Source organism: Falco peregrinus, chromosome 1 (genome assembly GCF_023634155.1).
Source record: "Falco peregrinus isolate bFalPer1 chromosome 1, bFalPer1.pri, whole genome shotgun sequence".
Taxonomy (NCBI): Eukaryota; Metazoa; Chordata; class Aves; order Falconiformes; family Falconidae; genus Falco; species Falco peregrinus.
Genome location: NC_073721.1, coordinates 95,203,857 through 95,220,823, shown reverse-complemented (window position 1 = coordinate 95,220,823; position 16,967 = coordinate 95,203,857). Strand labels below are relative to the sequence as shown.

Below are 16,967 nucleotides of genomic sequence, written 5' to 3'. Positions count from 1 at the left end.
TGTTTGTCTTTTGAAGAAGTGGGGTCAAAGTGCAAAGATGCTGGAAGCTGGAGGTTTCAGTCCTCCTTCTCCTTCTCGTACAGGCTTCTCTCAAAGCCTGTACGAGAAATCATTGCAGGCTGCAAAGCACCAGCTGTCCTGGCCATGGAAGGCCTGTGAACCAGGGAGCAGCAGGTTCAAGTGAGCACAAGGAATCACAGCAGGAGCAAAATGCTTTGCCATTTCAGAGTGGAAGAAGCAGCATGTGGCCTGTCCCCCCAGGCACCCACAGCTCTGGCATCCCAGCTAGACCGTCATGCACGCTGCTCATAACAGGGGGTCTTGGAGGCCCTTTCTTTCACAATTTTGGCATAGCAATTACATGCATTGAAGTCCACGCAAAGAGAATAATTGATGTTTATACCCTAAGTTTCTTGCTTCCAGCAGTGTCCCCAGTGCTGGCTAACGCACAGTTCCAGAGCTTGGCAACCAAGTTGCAGCAGGTCATTTTCAAAACATGAGAAATCTCCTTTTAGAGAGAACCCCTGAAGTCTGGGGCTGGTCAGGACGTAGAACCCACCCCTTTCTGCCATGTGTGAGGGGCTCTGGGCAGCCAGGCAGTGAGCTGGGCTAGGCATGTCACTGTGCTGGTACAGAGGACCGATGGACGTTACCACTGCTGCTGCAGGATGTCAGTGAGACCAGGCTAAATAAAACACACAGGAAAATCAGTGTGAATTCAGCATTGCCCACAGCAAGGCTGGGAGAGGCAGAGCAGCCTGCCTTCCCAAGGCCAGGGAATCCTGTAGCCACATGGAAGGCAATGAAAGGGTTTTAGCAAGGTTATGCTTGAAAAGAATATATACTTGCTTTATTTTCAGGCTGGAGCCTTTGAATCAGTTCTGCCTGCTGCAGAAATACACTGCCCTTGTGTCTGTGTGAACAAAGCCAGTGGCTGGGGCCATCTGTGTGCCCAAGTGACAGCACGTTGGTACTGGGGGCTTCGGCTCCTGGCTGGTTATTGCAGTCATCGTCCCACAGAGAACACAGGGGAGATGATGAGGTAGGATGAGCATCCCAAGGAAGCAAGCAATCCCACAAACACAGGGCTTGGGCCAGAAATGGTGCAGACACAGGCTTAGCTGTGTACCCAAGGGGTTGGTTAGGCCAGCACTGTGCCACAGCAGGCAGGCATCCTGGTACCATCCAGGCTTGTGTGGGGTAGGCAGCTGTCCACAGCGTCTGACCTGGCTTGCCCTTCACCTGGACATTCCAGGTTCTGCTTCTGGAGACTGTGCCATGCACAGCCCTCCACAGACCCAACAAACACACGTAGCCCTGTGGCACCTCCTTATTGCAGGGAAGGACAGACGAGTGTCCACATGCAAGATTTCACCACCTTGATAAGCAATGACTCAGGGTGGGCAGGAATAAATAAGAACAACCTGGGCTGAGCTGATAAGGCCTCCAACTCTGACACCACTGGGATTGGCAGTGATTTCTGTTCTGCACTGCAGCACCCAGAACATCTTTGCCGCTCTGTTATCAACGCTATCAAAAACTAAGTGGCTTTAACAAAATCCTACCAGCCAGCAGGCAGCAGTCCGGCTTTGGGACTTGGCATGGGGCAAAACTCACTTCATCACCTCCCCCAGCTTGTGGGAGGGCTGCAGACATCCTGTCTGCCTGGCAGAGGGGATGTGAGGATTTTTTCCCAGCTGAATTTTCCACTGCCTCCATCCTGGCTTGGCCCACAGTCTCTTCTGGAGTGTGGCTTTGGGTGGCACACGTGAGTCTGCTGTGTTGCTGCATGGGGCTGGGGAGAAAGGATGGGAGATGAGAGAAGGGAGGAAGCTGCAGGAGGAAAATTCTCTGTGCACAAAACACAGTCTGTGTCCCCAAGGGTGCTGAGCACGCTCAGCACCTGTTGCTGTCTGTGGGCGCTGGGTACCCTTGGCACTGCAGAGGGGTTGAGGGCTGGGTGATCTGCTGCTCCACACTATCAATACAGCCATGCCAGGTTGGATCTTTGGGCATCCCAAAGCCACTGCATCCCTCTGTTTGCACTGACAAGGCTGTAACTCACCCATGCCTCAGCCTGGGCTGGGGATCCTTGTGGACCTGCACGTGAGTGTCACCACCACAGAGCTGAGACACCTCAAAGTGTCCCCATCTCAGGTGTCCTCCCTTCTCAGATTCTGCCTGGGGTTTTCCCAGAACTGGAGTGGCAAAGAACTGCATGCTTCCCCCAGAAAGATCCACCAGGGTCTGGGATTAATAGTAGTGGGTGTAGTGTCTGCCTCTACTAGAGATAGAGGGGCCCCTCCATAGGCCATGGAATTAACTGTAATGTCAATAAAAATTGCCCCACAGGCAATGTGCTCTGCAGGTGCTTGCCTGCCCTGGAGAGCCAGCCCACCTGGTATGTGCAGAGGATCATCTGCTTTGCAGACCCCGGCTGCTCTCCAGGCTGCTGCAGAGGCAGGAGCAGCAGCCTGGCCCTGAGGCACACTGCCTGCACGGTGCTCCTCTCCCAGGGGCTGCTATATTGTAGTGATTTACTTTTTTTCTTCCTCCTGCATACTCCAGTTTCCCCCCCCCATAATGACAACGAAGGAGGAGAACCAAGACCTCTGGTATGGAGTGGTAGCAATCGGTACACAGCGGTAGCGATTGCTGCCTTCCAATCCCTTGCTTCCCCCATTGTCTGCAGCACGGGAGCTATTCCCGGGGGTTCATTTCTAGCCTGCAGTTTGCACCTAGGAGCTTTGTTCACAGACTTGGCTCTGTGTATGTGTGTCCTGCTGACACGTGTAGGCTTTCCCGTCTGTTAGTTTATTTGTGGCTTTATATCAGGCTGACAGCACATCCTTCTCATGGGAAGCCAGGACAACCTGAGCTGGACCTACGTCAAATGCACAGCAGCAGAACGGTGAGGTGTTTGGAAAGGGGTAATTCAGACCCATGCTCTGTTCCTATCACCTGCCTTGGCTCAAGGTTACCGTTACTAGGAGCTAAGATGGTCTGGCTTTGCTCATCCTGCAAACACAGAACATCAGTCGCCTGTATCTATACCACTTCCCTGCCAGAGGCATGGCACGGTGGGCCTGGGAGTAAGCGCTGGTCTGCAGCTTTCAAGACTGTTGCCTGCTTGCTCTCCAAAGGTGCTGAAGGACTTCAGCACGCAGAGAGGAAGTGGTCTGCAGTGAAAGTGCAGCTCTCCACCAACCTTTTGGGCATGGGATGAGGTTGCCTTGGGGTGTAACCTACTGTCTGCTGCACATCTGCATTTCCAGTGTGATTTCATGGGACCAGGCTTAGCAGAGCAGGATGGAGAGGAAAGGAGGAGGACCTTTGAGGAGGTTCAGGTTTGATAGCAGTAGCTGCAGAGGTGTAAGGCATTTTTGGTAAGAGGTGTCGTTAAATGCACACAGGTAGTAACTGCCTAGCCCTGTGTGCTGTCACATCACATCACATGCATTAGGAGCTGGTGGGCAGAGCTCTCGCAGCTGCTGTCTGTGAGCAGTGATCAAACAGAGCTGTTTCTGAGTAGGTTTCAGACTCATTTACTTGTCTTCATCAGAGTAAGTACACAGGGGTCACTGATACAGTTTGGGGATGTGTGCAAGGGAAATGGGGAAGGGGTCTGGGCACTGTTCAGTGGGAGCAGAGACAGCATGGCCAGTGGGCATGTGGGTGTTGCTGGAGAGCAGCCAGGAGCTTTAGCCATCAGTGCATAGCAATGATGCCAAGTCAGCCCCAGAGCAGGCTTAGCAGGAGCGACTGAATGATTGTCAGGTGGCAAAGGAGGAACAGGGAGAAGGGTGAAGGCGTGATTTTATCTTTGCATTTATCATTGCTGGGAGTAAGCTCAGGAAGGAGCCTTCCCCGGGGCAGGTCGGCAGGCTTCTTCGCCGCACAGGGCACAGCCAGCTCCCCACGGTCACCAGTCTGCCATGAGGCCCAGCTCCTGCAGGACCCCGGGATGTGGCACTGTCCAGCCTGGTCTCCCCCTCGCCCCGTGGTGCAGGCTCAAGTCTCCAGGGGCGGGTTCAGCCCAGGCTGCAGCTCCAGGCAGAGCTCCTGGTTTCTCTTCTTGGGCAGTGTTGCATCCAAAAGTCAGGCTGTCGTGACTGGAGCCGAAAGCCAATTAGCAGCAGTTTAGCTTCATCAACTTCCTGACTGAATGCAAATTTTAATTAAACATCCCATTTTAATTAGTCAGGCATCACATACAGTAAGCTTGCCCCAAGATTCAAAGGCTGTAGATCCTATGCTTTAGTTAAAGGAAAGAAGCACCTGACTTCGACTCCAGCATCTGTGACAGCTCATTTTGAGGGTACAAGCAGAACAGCATCTTTTCTTTCCGTGGCTTATTCCTCTTTTACCTCCATACGGGTGCTCCAGCAGAGGAACTGGCTGCAAGATGATGTGGTTGGAAGGAGAGAAGAAACAGGGGCTGGTTGCAACACTTGGGATGTCAGAGCAGGTACTGGGCTCATGATGTAATGCCAAGAGCTCTTTTGGGGTAGGTTTTCTGTCCTGGGGTGACCCAGAGCATGTAGCCCATCTTTGGCTGGTAAGGAGGTGTGGTCATCTGAAATCTTAGGTGCAAACGGCCTTTGATGCAAGACATAGTCTGCTGCAGCCAAGAGGGGGTGGCTTGCACAAGGCATGAACTTAAGCTGCGAACTCCTTGCTACAGGACCTTGTGGGTGATAAAAGCTTATGTTGGTCTGTGAGGAGACAGGCTAGTTCTGTAGAAGAGACATCTGAGGCGCGTTACACAGGCTACATGAAAGCCATGCCAGCCTCATCAGGTTTCTGAGCTGTGAACTGTTGAGGCTGGAAGAGCACCGTTGTACAGAAGATGCTGCACTGGGGTGTACATTTGGCCTGGCCTTGATCAGAAATGTCCTTTCTTGATGTCATTTAAATTCATGACTTTTCACCATCACACGCAAGCTTGCTTTCCTGCATGGAGGCACAGCCCTTGCGAGCTGGGGGCGGGCAGGGCTCCAGAGCTCCTGGGTGTGCAGGGGCACAGGGAGCAGGGCTAGCAACCGGTTTTCAGCTTGCAGAGGAGGAAAGTGGTGTCTCTCCTGAATACTCCAGGCATCTTGTCTAGTGTCAGAATCTGCAAATGAGTTGGGGTTTGAAATGAGAGCAACTGTCCCTCACTCTTGTTGGTGGCCAACGCTAGCTAACTTTGGGCGTTTCTCGGTATGCCAGATGGAGCTGTCACACAGAGCCGATGCTGTGAATCCAGCATCCAATGCTGAGTGGGACCTGGTGCCTCCTAAAATAACAGGCCCAGCTCCCTCCTCGCCTCAAGGTAAACGTGGAGGAGCTCCATCCCTGGCAGCTAGGTTATACTGGAGGAGAACCAAACCAGCTCTGTCTGAGAGATGATGCAGAGTTTAAAATGGTGCTTTTCTCTGTTTCTTGGAGCCTGCTCAGCCCTATGAGCCACCAGCCTTCTGCACCAACTGCGCTTATCCGCTTATCCGTGCTCTGGGACAAGGGAATCAAAGAGTGACAGAAATCCCTTTGTCAACCATGCCTGGGAAGGAGGGTTACAGAGCTATTAGCGAGCACAAAGAGTGGACCGATTCTCTCCTAAGTGCTCCAGGGACAGAGATTTAAATGCTTAGCTCCCATTAATGCTAATGTGAATTACAGAGGTCTCTTCTTACTGCCTTGAAACAAGAGCATTGAAAAAGAGGCCAGCTTTCTGCAAAGAACAAATTCACTTGATTTTAAGACGCTGCTAAATGGGATTTTTCTTCATTTCACACTCATTAATTCCCCTGCCTGTGCTAGCTTGGAGGTGGGACTCTGCTCCAGTCCAGCGCATGCAAGCTGGCTGGCTGGCCCACTGCACACTGAAGGGTGCTGCATCTCCATCCACCATCCCCTGCTCTGCAGGGGGACAGTGGTTCCCAGGTCAGGGTTCCTGGCCCTGAGAAGACCCAAAGATTTTGTTTCCATGTGGAGATGCAAAGTGCTGCATTTCTGCAGGGAGGGGAAATCCCTCCAGTGTGTGTCAGAAGTACTAACAGCATCTTGTTTCCTATGATCTGGTATAGCACCTTCAGGAGACAAGGCTTGAGATCCTTCCAGCCAACTGCTCCCATGTGGAGAACTCCTCCTGAGTCTCTATTTCCTGCTCCCTCCATGTGGATCACATGCTTGTGGGAAACCTGTGACACTACCTTCCATGTCCGGTGATTAAATCCTTCTCTGAAGCGACAGACTGCCTTAAAGCTTGGGTTTGCTCCAAGGGTCATGGAAGGTACCTGTAGAATTTATGGACCTGATCAGTCATCTAATTTTGCTCCGCAGCCTCTGACTTATTAACATAACAGAAACCAGAAGGACTTTGTTTTTCTGTGGCATACGGTTATGAATTGTGTTGTCACTGCGCCTGCAGCGCTGCCCTTAATGAATACATTCAGGCATGCCCACGAGTCCCTGCGCACATTCTCATACACACTCCGTTGTCGTATAGCATTAATTAACCTTGTTTAATGGGCTAACTGTGATGGCTTGCAGCTCTGAGTCCCCGGCGGGATGACTCTTGCCATAAGCAGCAGGGATGCAGCAGGAGAGCTGGGCAGATGTTTGTTTCAAAGGGGACATGTCCAGGAATGTATCTCCACTCCAGGAGAGCCTGTGGCGTAATAGGGACCCTTCCTGGAGATCGGCACAAAGCTCATGCTGATGAAAAACAAAACCTTAGGACTCTCATGTGTGTTGAGGAGTTTGTGGCCACACATGCATAGGAGCTGGCATCATCAGCTTTGCACAGGTGATGCTGGCTCTTACTGCACAGCACTGTGAGCTGGGCATGCTGGTGTCGGCATCCCATTCTCCGTGCTGGGGATGAGGCACAGGGCAGGGTGTCCACTGTGCACCTCACTAACCTTATGATTATGGAAAAAATATGGTTTCCTGACTGGTTTGTGCCCCTCACCTGGAGGCACTGGTGGCATTGAGAACATCTCGAGCAGAGGGAAGGGCTGAGCTGAGAAGGGGGATGTAGTGTAAAACCGCAGGGAGGGATGCTCTGAACACGATGGACCATCTTTTTCTTTTTGTGTACGGGCTCAAAGCTTGCTGTGCCATGGAAGCCATTGTGCTGTGAGTCTGGGGTGTCCAGGGTGAAGGAGCTGCACATGGACAGCACACACTGGTGGTGTTGAGCTCATTAAATTTTAAGAGCATATTTAAAATGCTTTCCCATTGGGAAGCCTCAAGAGTTAGGCTGATTTAAAGATCCCCCTTCTGAAATGTATGTTGATAGAAAAAAAAAAAGCCTTCTAAAGATTTTATTAAAGGAAAAAAAAACCCACACCATGCTGCAATTTTAATGAGACGCTTGTAAACATAACAAACTCCTGCTGATGTTCTCTATTAATTGCCTGCATTATCGGAGACCAGGGCCCTGCAGCGCTTGGCTCTCAGCAAACCACCTTGCCAAGCTTAAGATGTCTTCCTAAATGTGGGAGGGCTGGAGTCGTGCCTGGGCTGTGGAGAGCGAGCACGGGGCAGGGTGAGGGAGGCTTTTGCAGGGATGCAGCAGAGAGGATGAGGCAGGGCTGGGTTGTCCCTGAAGTGCATGGGGCTGCCGGTGCTGTGGGGAGCAACTCGGGCTCTGGCCTCAGCTCTCTTCCAGCCTTTGCTCGGGGCGGGGAGGGAGGAGAGACAGAGACCTGCTGAGCTGACTTAGCAATCCCATTTTTATTAGAGATGCATTCACTGATTAGCTCCACATCCTAATGACATGGGCACGATAAATTACAAAGGAAATGCAGAAATCACTAGGGTTATATTAACATCTCCTGGGGAAGCAGCAGTAAGGTCATTTTCTGGGCCATTAAATGGTTGCCATTCATTTGCTGCCTTGTCTCTTCGATAGCAATTCTTTTTTTCTTGATTTCAGCCCAGCACCATCTCAGCAGGCACTGCGCTCTGCTGACCTCTCATCCCTTCTGCACCATCACTCCCCCTCCTCCCCGTTCCTGTCTCACCTCCTCCCTCTCCCTGTGCCAGCATCTGAGGGAGCACGGCACAACAGAGCAGGGGCCAGCCTGGTGCCAACATCCTGATCACAGGAGAGATGGTTGCAATTAGGTTTTTGGAGATTTGGGGACATCAGCCGTCTTCTGGGCTCCCTTCTGTGTCAGCTGCAAAAAAAGATCACACCTCAAAACCTGCATGATGTTTGCAGGCAATTTGCAGCCCACAAAAGAGGCAAAATCTGTCCTGAGAGGTAAATTTTCAGGGGTGATTTGCCCAGCTCTTGAGATAATAACTGTTGCTGAAATCATGGCAAAAGAGAAAGATTCCTGAGTTAATGTTTGGGAAGCGCCATGAAAATGAGAAAGCACAAGACAATCATTATTATTTCCATGTTACGCTGCTCAGCTCAGCACAGGCCAGAGCAGGCTGTGGGTGTGTGCTCCCACCCCTAGCACTGGAGGAGGAAGGAGCAGTCAGTATTTTGCACAGCAATGGAGGACCCTGCTTTATGTTAGCTTTCAGGAGGGACTGGGAGATTTTCAGTCTGAATCAGGTGGCCTGACCTGTGCCCTTGTGGTAGTCAGCCTCAGCAGGCATGGGTCAGATCCTACAGGATTTTGGTGTCTGGCTCCCTGGAGAGCGCAGATCCAGCAGAGGTAGTGACTGGCTCACTTTGAGACCCAGGATGGGTGCGATTTGTCCCTGATCATGCAGAGAAGCCTGTGGAGGAGGCGGACACTGAATATCTGCTTCCCAAAGCCAGGACATCCATGATGACGGCTAACCCTCCTTTTCCTCTCCTTATACTCGGGCCAGCAGGGGCAGAAGGACACCTTGGTGGGCTGCTGAAGGCTCCACAGCCCGGGGAGGCAGTGCTGGGCTGCAGTCCATCCCCAGCCCAAATTGCACATCAGCTCCTCCAGCGCAAGCATGAGTCCAGGACATGGAAATGAACTCACTCTTTCTTCCCTCTGCAGAGCCAGCTTTCCCAGGCCCTGAATGGGTTGTCAGACAGAGCCAAGGAAGCAAAAGAGTTCCTGGTCCAACTCCGCAACATGGTGCAGCAAATCCAGGTACTGTGTCTTCTGGCCAAGGAACAGCCCCCTCCTACCAGTTTGAGCTGCTCTCTGCCATCCTCTGTCCCATCATCCCCAGCTTGGTTTGGTGGATGTCCTCCCAAAGGGGCCCACACCTGGCTTTTCCTATTACCCCCTGCAGCCCTCCCAAAAACTGCTCCTCCCAAAGCTGCCTGTGTCGTGGAGGGAGCAGCAGAGACCCCAGTCCTTCCCATCTCTGCCACAGGTAGATCCAAGGGTGTGGCAGGATGGACAAAACCTGTTCCTCACCTGCCACCATGGTGGCATTTGCCATGAGCCAAGGGCGTAAGCATCCCACGTGCTACTGCTGTGGATTTGTGAGTTGCAGTGGTGCAGCTGCATATATAAATATGGCTCATGTGGTGTCATAAAAAAATACAAGGTTTCCCAACTGAAATAGAGATGCTCCCCGGGCTGTGATGCTCTGCTCTGACCCACAGGAGAACAGCGTGGAGTTTGAGGCCTGTCTGGTGGCCCAGTGTGATGCCCTCATTGATGCCCTCAACAGAAGGAAAGCCCAGTTGCTGTCCCGGGTCAACAAGGAGCATGAGCACAAGCTGAAGGTGAGCCCCTACCCACTGGCTTGGTGGTCAGAGAGCTTTCTGCAGGGTTGGCACCAGATGGGGATGAGGACTGTCGTGCTGTTTGTTGGGGTGAAGTACCACGGGAGGAGCAGGGAGGTCACTGGAAGGCTGCTCTTGCTTTTCACATTAGCTGAATTCCATTTTGCTGCAGATGCCCAGCCCACTCCCAGCATGACAGGCCCTGAACAAAGTGCTGCTTCCTCCAAGTGGTGGTTCCTACCGAACTGGGCCAGTTACTAGTCATTAGGTCAGCACAACCATGTGTACAGCATCCACAGGCTGGAAAATGTACAACATTGGTTTGAAGCTACTGGTGTGATCCTGCAGGATGCTGAGTGCCTGTAACTTCTGCTGTCTTCAGCTGAAGTCCTGGGGCACATGTTGTCATGAGATGCCGCTTTCATCACCAGGCAGGAGCAGGAATTGCTCTGTGTTTTGTACTTGGTGAGCACCTCATAGCCTCAAGGTGGTGGTTGCACTGAGAGGTAAATTGTTGGCATTGGGGGAGCTGAGGTGCAGCTCTCAACGTGAGCGTTGAGGTCAGCTGTGAAAAGGGGCTCCTGGCTTGTGTCGTTACTGCAGTCACTACACTGTGTCTTTTCAGCTGGTTTACGGCTGAAAATGGAAGCAAAGTGTCAAATCTCACCCGGGACTGGGGGGTAGCAGGTGTAGCATAGCCCAGTACCTGCTGGACAAGCTAGTTGCACCTCAGCCATCACTGATACAGGGCAACTGAGGCATTTCACATCACTTTGTGCTTCCAGGGTCCCTCTTGCAAGGGCTTTTCAGTGTTCTGGCTAGAAACATCCATGTCTCTTTTCTGGCTCCACTTGCATCCCCCCCCGGCCTTGATTTGGGCCACCCAGTAGGCTCCCAGAGGGATTCCTGGAGCTGCCTAAAATGGAGGAGGAGGCTGCCAGTTGTCTGCCTGCAGATGATGGGCACTGCAACACGAGGGCATGTGAGCATTTCCATCAGGAGATGGACAATAGCAGCTTTGTGGGACCGAGCCCAGCATCAGTGCTCAGTGTCCAACAATAAAGCACAACCTCAAATAGGCATGCCATGCCGCCAGCTTGTCTTCTAGGCACAGAGAGGACCTCCACTGCCTGGTGGGCTCTCTTTCCCTCTTCCCCTTCATGGCACGGTTAATTAAACTCTTACAAAGCCAGGCAGCACAAAGTAATTTCCCTGCTCAGCACAACCCACAGAGACCTTTCACTTTTTGGCCAGAAGAAAGGATCTGCATCCCACTGCTTGCTCTTACCATATTGCTTGTCCCCCCAGCACATGCACACGTATGTCCCACCCCCATCCACCCTTGTTATCAACTGGGCTTTAGGCAGTCCTGGACCTTAAAAGAAGAAACAGCTGCTGGGTTTCAGACTGGACTCTGTTAAAATCAGCCCTCAAGCCTCCATTCCTGAAGGGCCAAGCTTTTACAGCTCCCCACACGCCATGGGAAGGGAGCTGCGTGGGCAGGAGGGGCTCCGTGGTGCTGGGTTCTCCAACAGATGTGGCACATGAGCTTGCATCCAGTTACCAGTAGCATCACAGCAGCTGCTGCTTAAAATCCAGAAGCTGCTCCCCTCTGCTCTGCAGCCTGTGGAGTGTTGCTCAGATTTTTAGCCTGAAATTGTTTGATTTTCAGTTTTAATTCTTGCAGGGTAGAGGGGTTAAGTAATAAAGGCAGTGGTGCTGCCTTGGTCTTAGGCTTGTGTGGGAAGAGTCGTGCAGCCCTGACCCACCTGAGTGCCAGCTAGAGTCCTGCACACTGAGATTTGCCTCCTGTGGCTTCAGCATCATCAGGCTGGGACACAGAGCCTTAACATGCAGCCCGGGTGAATGCACATCCTTCCCCTCTGGCTTGGGGGACAGGGACAGAGAGGGTCTTGCCTGCTTTCACAAGCTGCAGATGGGACAGGGGCTGCAGGAGAGCCCCAGGCCTGTTGGGTACCTCCTTGGCATCCTCATTGTGCACACACAGGGTCCCCTGGCCGCACCAGGCCACTGAGGCGAGATTCGCCACCGACCCTGCAGCCTGTCCCCCCCACCCCCATCCCCAGCATTGCTTCTGTCACCCAGGGGAAAGGGCTGCCCGGGTCATCACCGCATGGGGCAGTTTCCCCTTTGCCCCTTCCAAGGAGTCCCCTGGACAGAGGCAGCACCTGCAGCTCCAGCTGGGGACAGGCTGGGCTGGCCTCACTCGAAGGGTCGAGACATGAAAGGGGAGCAGCATTGTGTCTGGAGCAGCTGCCTCCCGACGGGATGTCCCTGTCACTGCCCAAGGCTGGGGCTGGCTGGGGGGGATAAAAGCCCCCAGCTATTGCTCTGAGGCTCTTGAGCACTGGAAGCATTGCTGAGGGAGCAGGAATCCTTCCAGGGTGTCAGGAAGGATGATGTGTGTGGTGTGACACTGTGCCACCTCTGTGAACAGCCACCTCCCCACCTCTGCCCACCCTGCCGCAGCAGCATGCTGTGTGCTTGGTGCCGTCTCTTCCTGCACATGCCCTGGCATGCACTTTGTGCTGAATTTGGATGCATGGTGGGTCTTCCTGCAGGACCACAGGGCTTGTCCTGACTGATGGTCACATTAGGATGGGACACTGGCTGCTGACTGCCGGTGATAGCTTCACCCCTTCCCAAAGGAGACCAGCCCAGAGCATCCCAGCCTGGCCTGCATGTCCACTTGCTGCTTCGTGTCCCCAGAGCATCTCAGCTGAGGAGGAGATGAGCAGATAAGACTGACCAGTGAGGCTTAGCTGTGCCACCCAGGACCCCTTTCAGATCCAAACTAGCTGCTCCAGCAGCTGGCATGGAGCCGCAGTGCCCTGGCCGCAGATGATCTCCCCGTGGGCTGCCCCTCCTGCCTGCTGGGAGGTTGGCCATCACAGCAGGGCATGGCACCATGTAGGCGAGGAGGAGAGGCATGAAGGGACAAAGCTTGCCGGCTGGCACTGTGCCACAGGCGCCTTTCACCGGAGAGCCCAAGTTCCCATTTCTGTGAGGCAGCCAGAGTTGGGGTCAGCTCAGCTTCAGGACTGACCTACTTTGGTTTGACACATATTTCATGGAGGCAAGCACAAATCCAGGTTTGCCTGTGGGCCAACACTAATTACTCCAGAGTGGAGAGAGGTTTGGGAGGAAATGAACTTGGAAGCATTTCCCCACCCACCCCCTACACTTGGATTCAGATTAAGGACCCAGGCTTTAAAAAATGACATCTGGAGGAGCAGCGGGGCCAGGTGCCTGCTCCATCTCTGGGACCAACCTCCTTGTCTGTCCTGCTTCCTCATCGCTGACCCTGGTTTTTAAAGGACCAGTATGGTCTTGCCAAGGGAAGATGCCCTACAGCATGGGCTGGTTTGTGCAGGGGACATAGAGGCTTCCTTGCAGTGCTGTCCCAGGAAGAAATCTCTCCTCAATCCACAGCATGCATGGATTGGTCTCTGCATGTACCTCCTTTAAGCTTTCTGCAGTGTGGTGGACCATTCTGGCTGCCTTCTGGCCTTCAGGTCATAGGATGTCTTTGCTCTGTGGTTTCACCACGGTGCTTTGACTGCAGAGCCCTTGCAGGCAAGCAGCAGTTGTCACATTTCTCAGGGGAGCTAATTATATAGGAAACATTCACCAAGGGCTCTAGCCTATAGCACTGGATATCCAGAGATGTAATGCTGGTCCATGACCCTTCTTTAGGTGTTACAGGCAGGATTTTCCAGGAAGCCCAAGGGAACTTGATGTCCCCTGTTGGATTAGGTCATTGGGAATCAGGACTGGTGTGTAAGGATGAGAAGGCGGTGTGGTTTAGTTTCCTCTACCATACCATTTCTCTCTGGAAACACCAGACAGGACACACAGGTCAGATAAGCTCATCACAAGGTAGATTATTTCCCAAAGATGCAAATACCAGCCCACTGCTTTCTCTTACAAATCCCTCCACACTCTGCAGTTTTTCCCCTGTCATGATGTCTGGCCACCTTGGGAAGGGCATCAGCACCAGGAGCCGAGCACTGAGGCTGAGGAGCTCTGCAGAGCTGTGATCAGGCTGCAGGGATGCCTCTAGTTTTCTGATGTCCCTCAAGCTTTCCACTTGTTCTGCTGAAAAGCTGTATCAAGTCTGTCCTCCGTAGCATCTGTCCATGTGCTATGTTCCTCCAGTGGCTCTGCACTGGAGACCAGGTCTCTGTATCACACCTTCCCACACTTGTTGGTGCTGTACAAAAGCTTTGATCAGAGCTGGCTATGCAAGCTTCCAGGACATGCAGCCGCCAGCATTGCACAGGGTTGTTAACGCAGCAGCTCTGCTTTTCCCAGCTCCAGCTTGAGCCTCCTCTCCCAATAGCAAGAGGCAAGTCACCATGGAAACATCCACCTGGAAATGCTGTGCTCAGAGGACACGTGGTTGTGGGATTCAGCACAATCAAAGTGTCGGGATCTGTTCTGGGGATTTTTCCTGGGGATTTTTCCGTCCAGGATTTTTCCATCTGCGTTTGCAGCACTGCAGTGAAGCACAGGAGCCCCGCTCCCCTTAACACCACCCTCCATCCCTGCAACTGTGCGGGTGACCTTACCCTGGCCATGGTGTGCCAGGAGAGTGGAGGCTCCGTGTCCTGCACGTGACCTCCCTGCAGGACTCATCTCAGACGCTGAGGACCCAAGGTTCAAGTGAGGTTGAGTGCCTTGGAAACTGGTTATCTAGCTGAGTACTCAAAAGAGGGGGAAGGTGAGGAAGACGTTTTAAGTAGAGATGAGTGCAGATGTTAGTGCCTTCTAGGAGCTGTATTAAAATGTAAATTATAGTTAATGTCATCTTACAGGGGAAAAAAGCTCTTGAAATAAATGTCCTATTTTAAGGTAGTAGTGAACTGCTGTGAGTGCACAGCAAAAGTCCTTTTTATAGGTAGTGATTAGCAGCCAGGTTCTGGCTGTTGCCTCCTTTGGCACCTAAAGGGGAAAAAAAAGGCATTTGATAAAAGCAACCACAAACAAAATGTATGGAACTGCCCAAATGCCTTCAGCAGCTGAGCCATTAGCCCTTTCCCAGAAGATGCCACCATGCAGTGAGGTGTGTTCCCTGCATAGTTTCAGGAGAGGTTTGTGAACTGTCTACCTTCATGCAGAAGTCATGGCAGCCTGGTTTCCCTGGCAGTCTGGTGAATACTGCAAGCCTTTTGAGGCCTCCTGATCCTCAGCCCAACACAGCCTCATTTGCTTGCACAAGTCAAAGGCTTGAGGAACCTCCAGATTTCACTTTCAGCTCTCTTCACTGAAATACCCTTCATTACCAGGGTAACAGGGAGCTGAGGTACCCCAGGGAGTGGAAATTCCTGATGCATGAGGAGAACCACAGGATGCTTAAGGCCGCGTGGAAAACTTTTCTGATTCATCGGCCCCACTGGGTTTAGACTGTCCCTTCAAAGGTGTGGGAGATGTTTGTGTCTTATTTTTAAAACCTTTACTTTCCCTAATCAAAGTGATTCGTGACTGCATCCCATTTCTCGTGTGGAGCACAGAAGCAGTAATGCCACAAAGTCCTACCTAGGTCCCAACCAAAGATCCCTCTTCTTGCCTTGAAAACAGTTTGTTGGTGGCAAAGGGAACATGGATTTCCACTGTTGGCTTGCCTGCTGTGTAGATGCTACAATTAAACTGCTGTTTCACGCTCTAGTTCTCCAGATAAATAGATGCTTGGTCCCCAAAGGGGATCACAGAGTTACAGAAGGGCAGGATCGACGGGGCTGAAGGTGCGGGCTGGGACAGAGCTGCAGCGGCTTCTCTGGTGCAGTTTCTGAGCACCTAGAGCAGGCTGCCCTGGACTGCCTCCAGTTGGGTTTTAAATGTCTCCCAGGCTGGAGACTCCACAGCCTTTCTGTTCTGGTCTTTGATCACGTTTACGAAAAATAAAAAAAGCTTTTATTTACATTTAAATGAAATTTCTTGTATCTCGTTTTGCACTCACATACATAAAGTTTTACGTAGCCTCAGTGGCAGCCTGCAGCAAGCGCTTCCACTCCCAACCAGACCTTTATTAGCAGGGATAATCTGCCAGGAAGCTCAGTTATTAATCAGCCTGGAGTTGCCTGGCACTGGCCTCACCTCACCCTGCTGATAGAGGGGCAAAGCCTGGGCTGGCATCTCCATGCCCCAGCTCCCTCCTCCCAGGCAGTGCCAGGGAGCCCCGCAGGTCTCATGCTAACACCGGAGCAGTGGTGGCAGGTCCCCTTGCCTCGCTGGTAACCCCATCTCTTGGCCAAGTGGGTGCCAGGGGATCCAGTTGCATGTCCAGGGCTGTCCTGGGACACTGTGTCTGTCTTCATCGAGTAAATGCTGTTTCTTGGAGGCTCACGTCTGGCTGGAGGTAGCAGATGGCAATTCTGCTGATAATACTTATAAAGCATCTACTCGGGCAGGGAGAGGCTCACAAATTCATTTGCAAATCAGACACAAATTTAAGCTGCAAAGAAGATAAGAAGATTGTTTTACCAATCCCATCTTTGCTGTCTTCCTGGTGGCATGTGCATTTCCCCACAGAAGGGCCTCGCATGAAAGGAGGCTGATTTTCTGGGCGTTCAGGGTGGGATCCCCACCCACCCATCTGCAGCCCAGCCCAGCAGGGAGTGCAGAACCTTGCTCCAGCTCTGTCGGTGCAGTCAGGATATGCTCTTAACAGCAAGGCTGGAGCCCACAAGCTGGGCTCATCTCACAGTGTTACACAGTGGTCTGCAGCCGAGGGACCCAACGTCCATACAACTGACATCCCGCGCAAGAGCGGAACAGCCCCCCAACACCCTCTCCCTGAGCAGAAGAGATCAAATCAATGCAAGGGGCGTTGCATGGCAGGGGCTGCAGGTTGCTGCCAGGCTTTGCACCCCCACTGCACCTTCTGGATCCTACCCCAAAGGACTGACCATCCTTTGAAGGGCTGCAAAATGAAGCCCAGGGGCTTGCCCACGCTTTCAGAAAAGGTCAGCGTAGGAGTCCAGATCTCCAGGACTAGCTGTTGTCTCTGCTCCATCCCAGCAGAGCCATTCCAGTGCACTCAAGTGTTAGAAACTGACATTGAATGAACTCTTCCCTCTAATGACAGCGTTTGATGCCAAAACCAGCGTGTGCCAATCATGCTGCTCGCTAGCCCTGTCTCAGAGTGATCCATCATCTCTGCAAGCCTCCTAACACGTCTTTTGGTCCAAAGGAACAATATGGGAGCTCCCCCTGCTGCCTTGTTTACCCTGCACACAGGGTGCACCGGCTGCATCCCCCTTCCCAGCACCTGGGCTTGCTC

The 16,967-nt window shown here is 52.5% G+C and overlaps 1 protein-coding gene across 12 annotated transcripts in view; it reads left to right on the top strand.

Annotated features, from left to right (window-relative positions):
* TRIM9 (tripartite motif containing 9) overlaps positions 1-16,967 on the top strand; it is a 71,284-nt gene that overhangs the window by 31,040 nt on the left and 23,277 nt on the right. For all 12 annotated transcript variants that reach the window (XM_027794690.2, XM_055790817.1, XM_055790858.1 and 9 more), the window contains exons 2-3: positions 8,982-9,077; positions 9,542-9,664. In XM_027794690.2, coding sequence (XP_027650491.2) covers positions 8,982-9,077; positions 9,542-9,664 — 219 coding nt within the window. The remainder of the gene's footprint in view (positions 1-8,981; positions 9,078-9,541; positions 9,665-16,967) is intronic.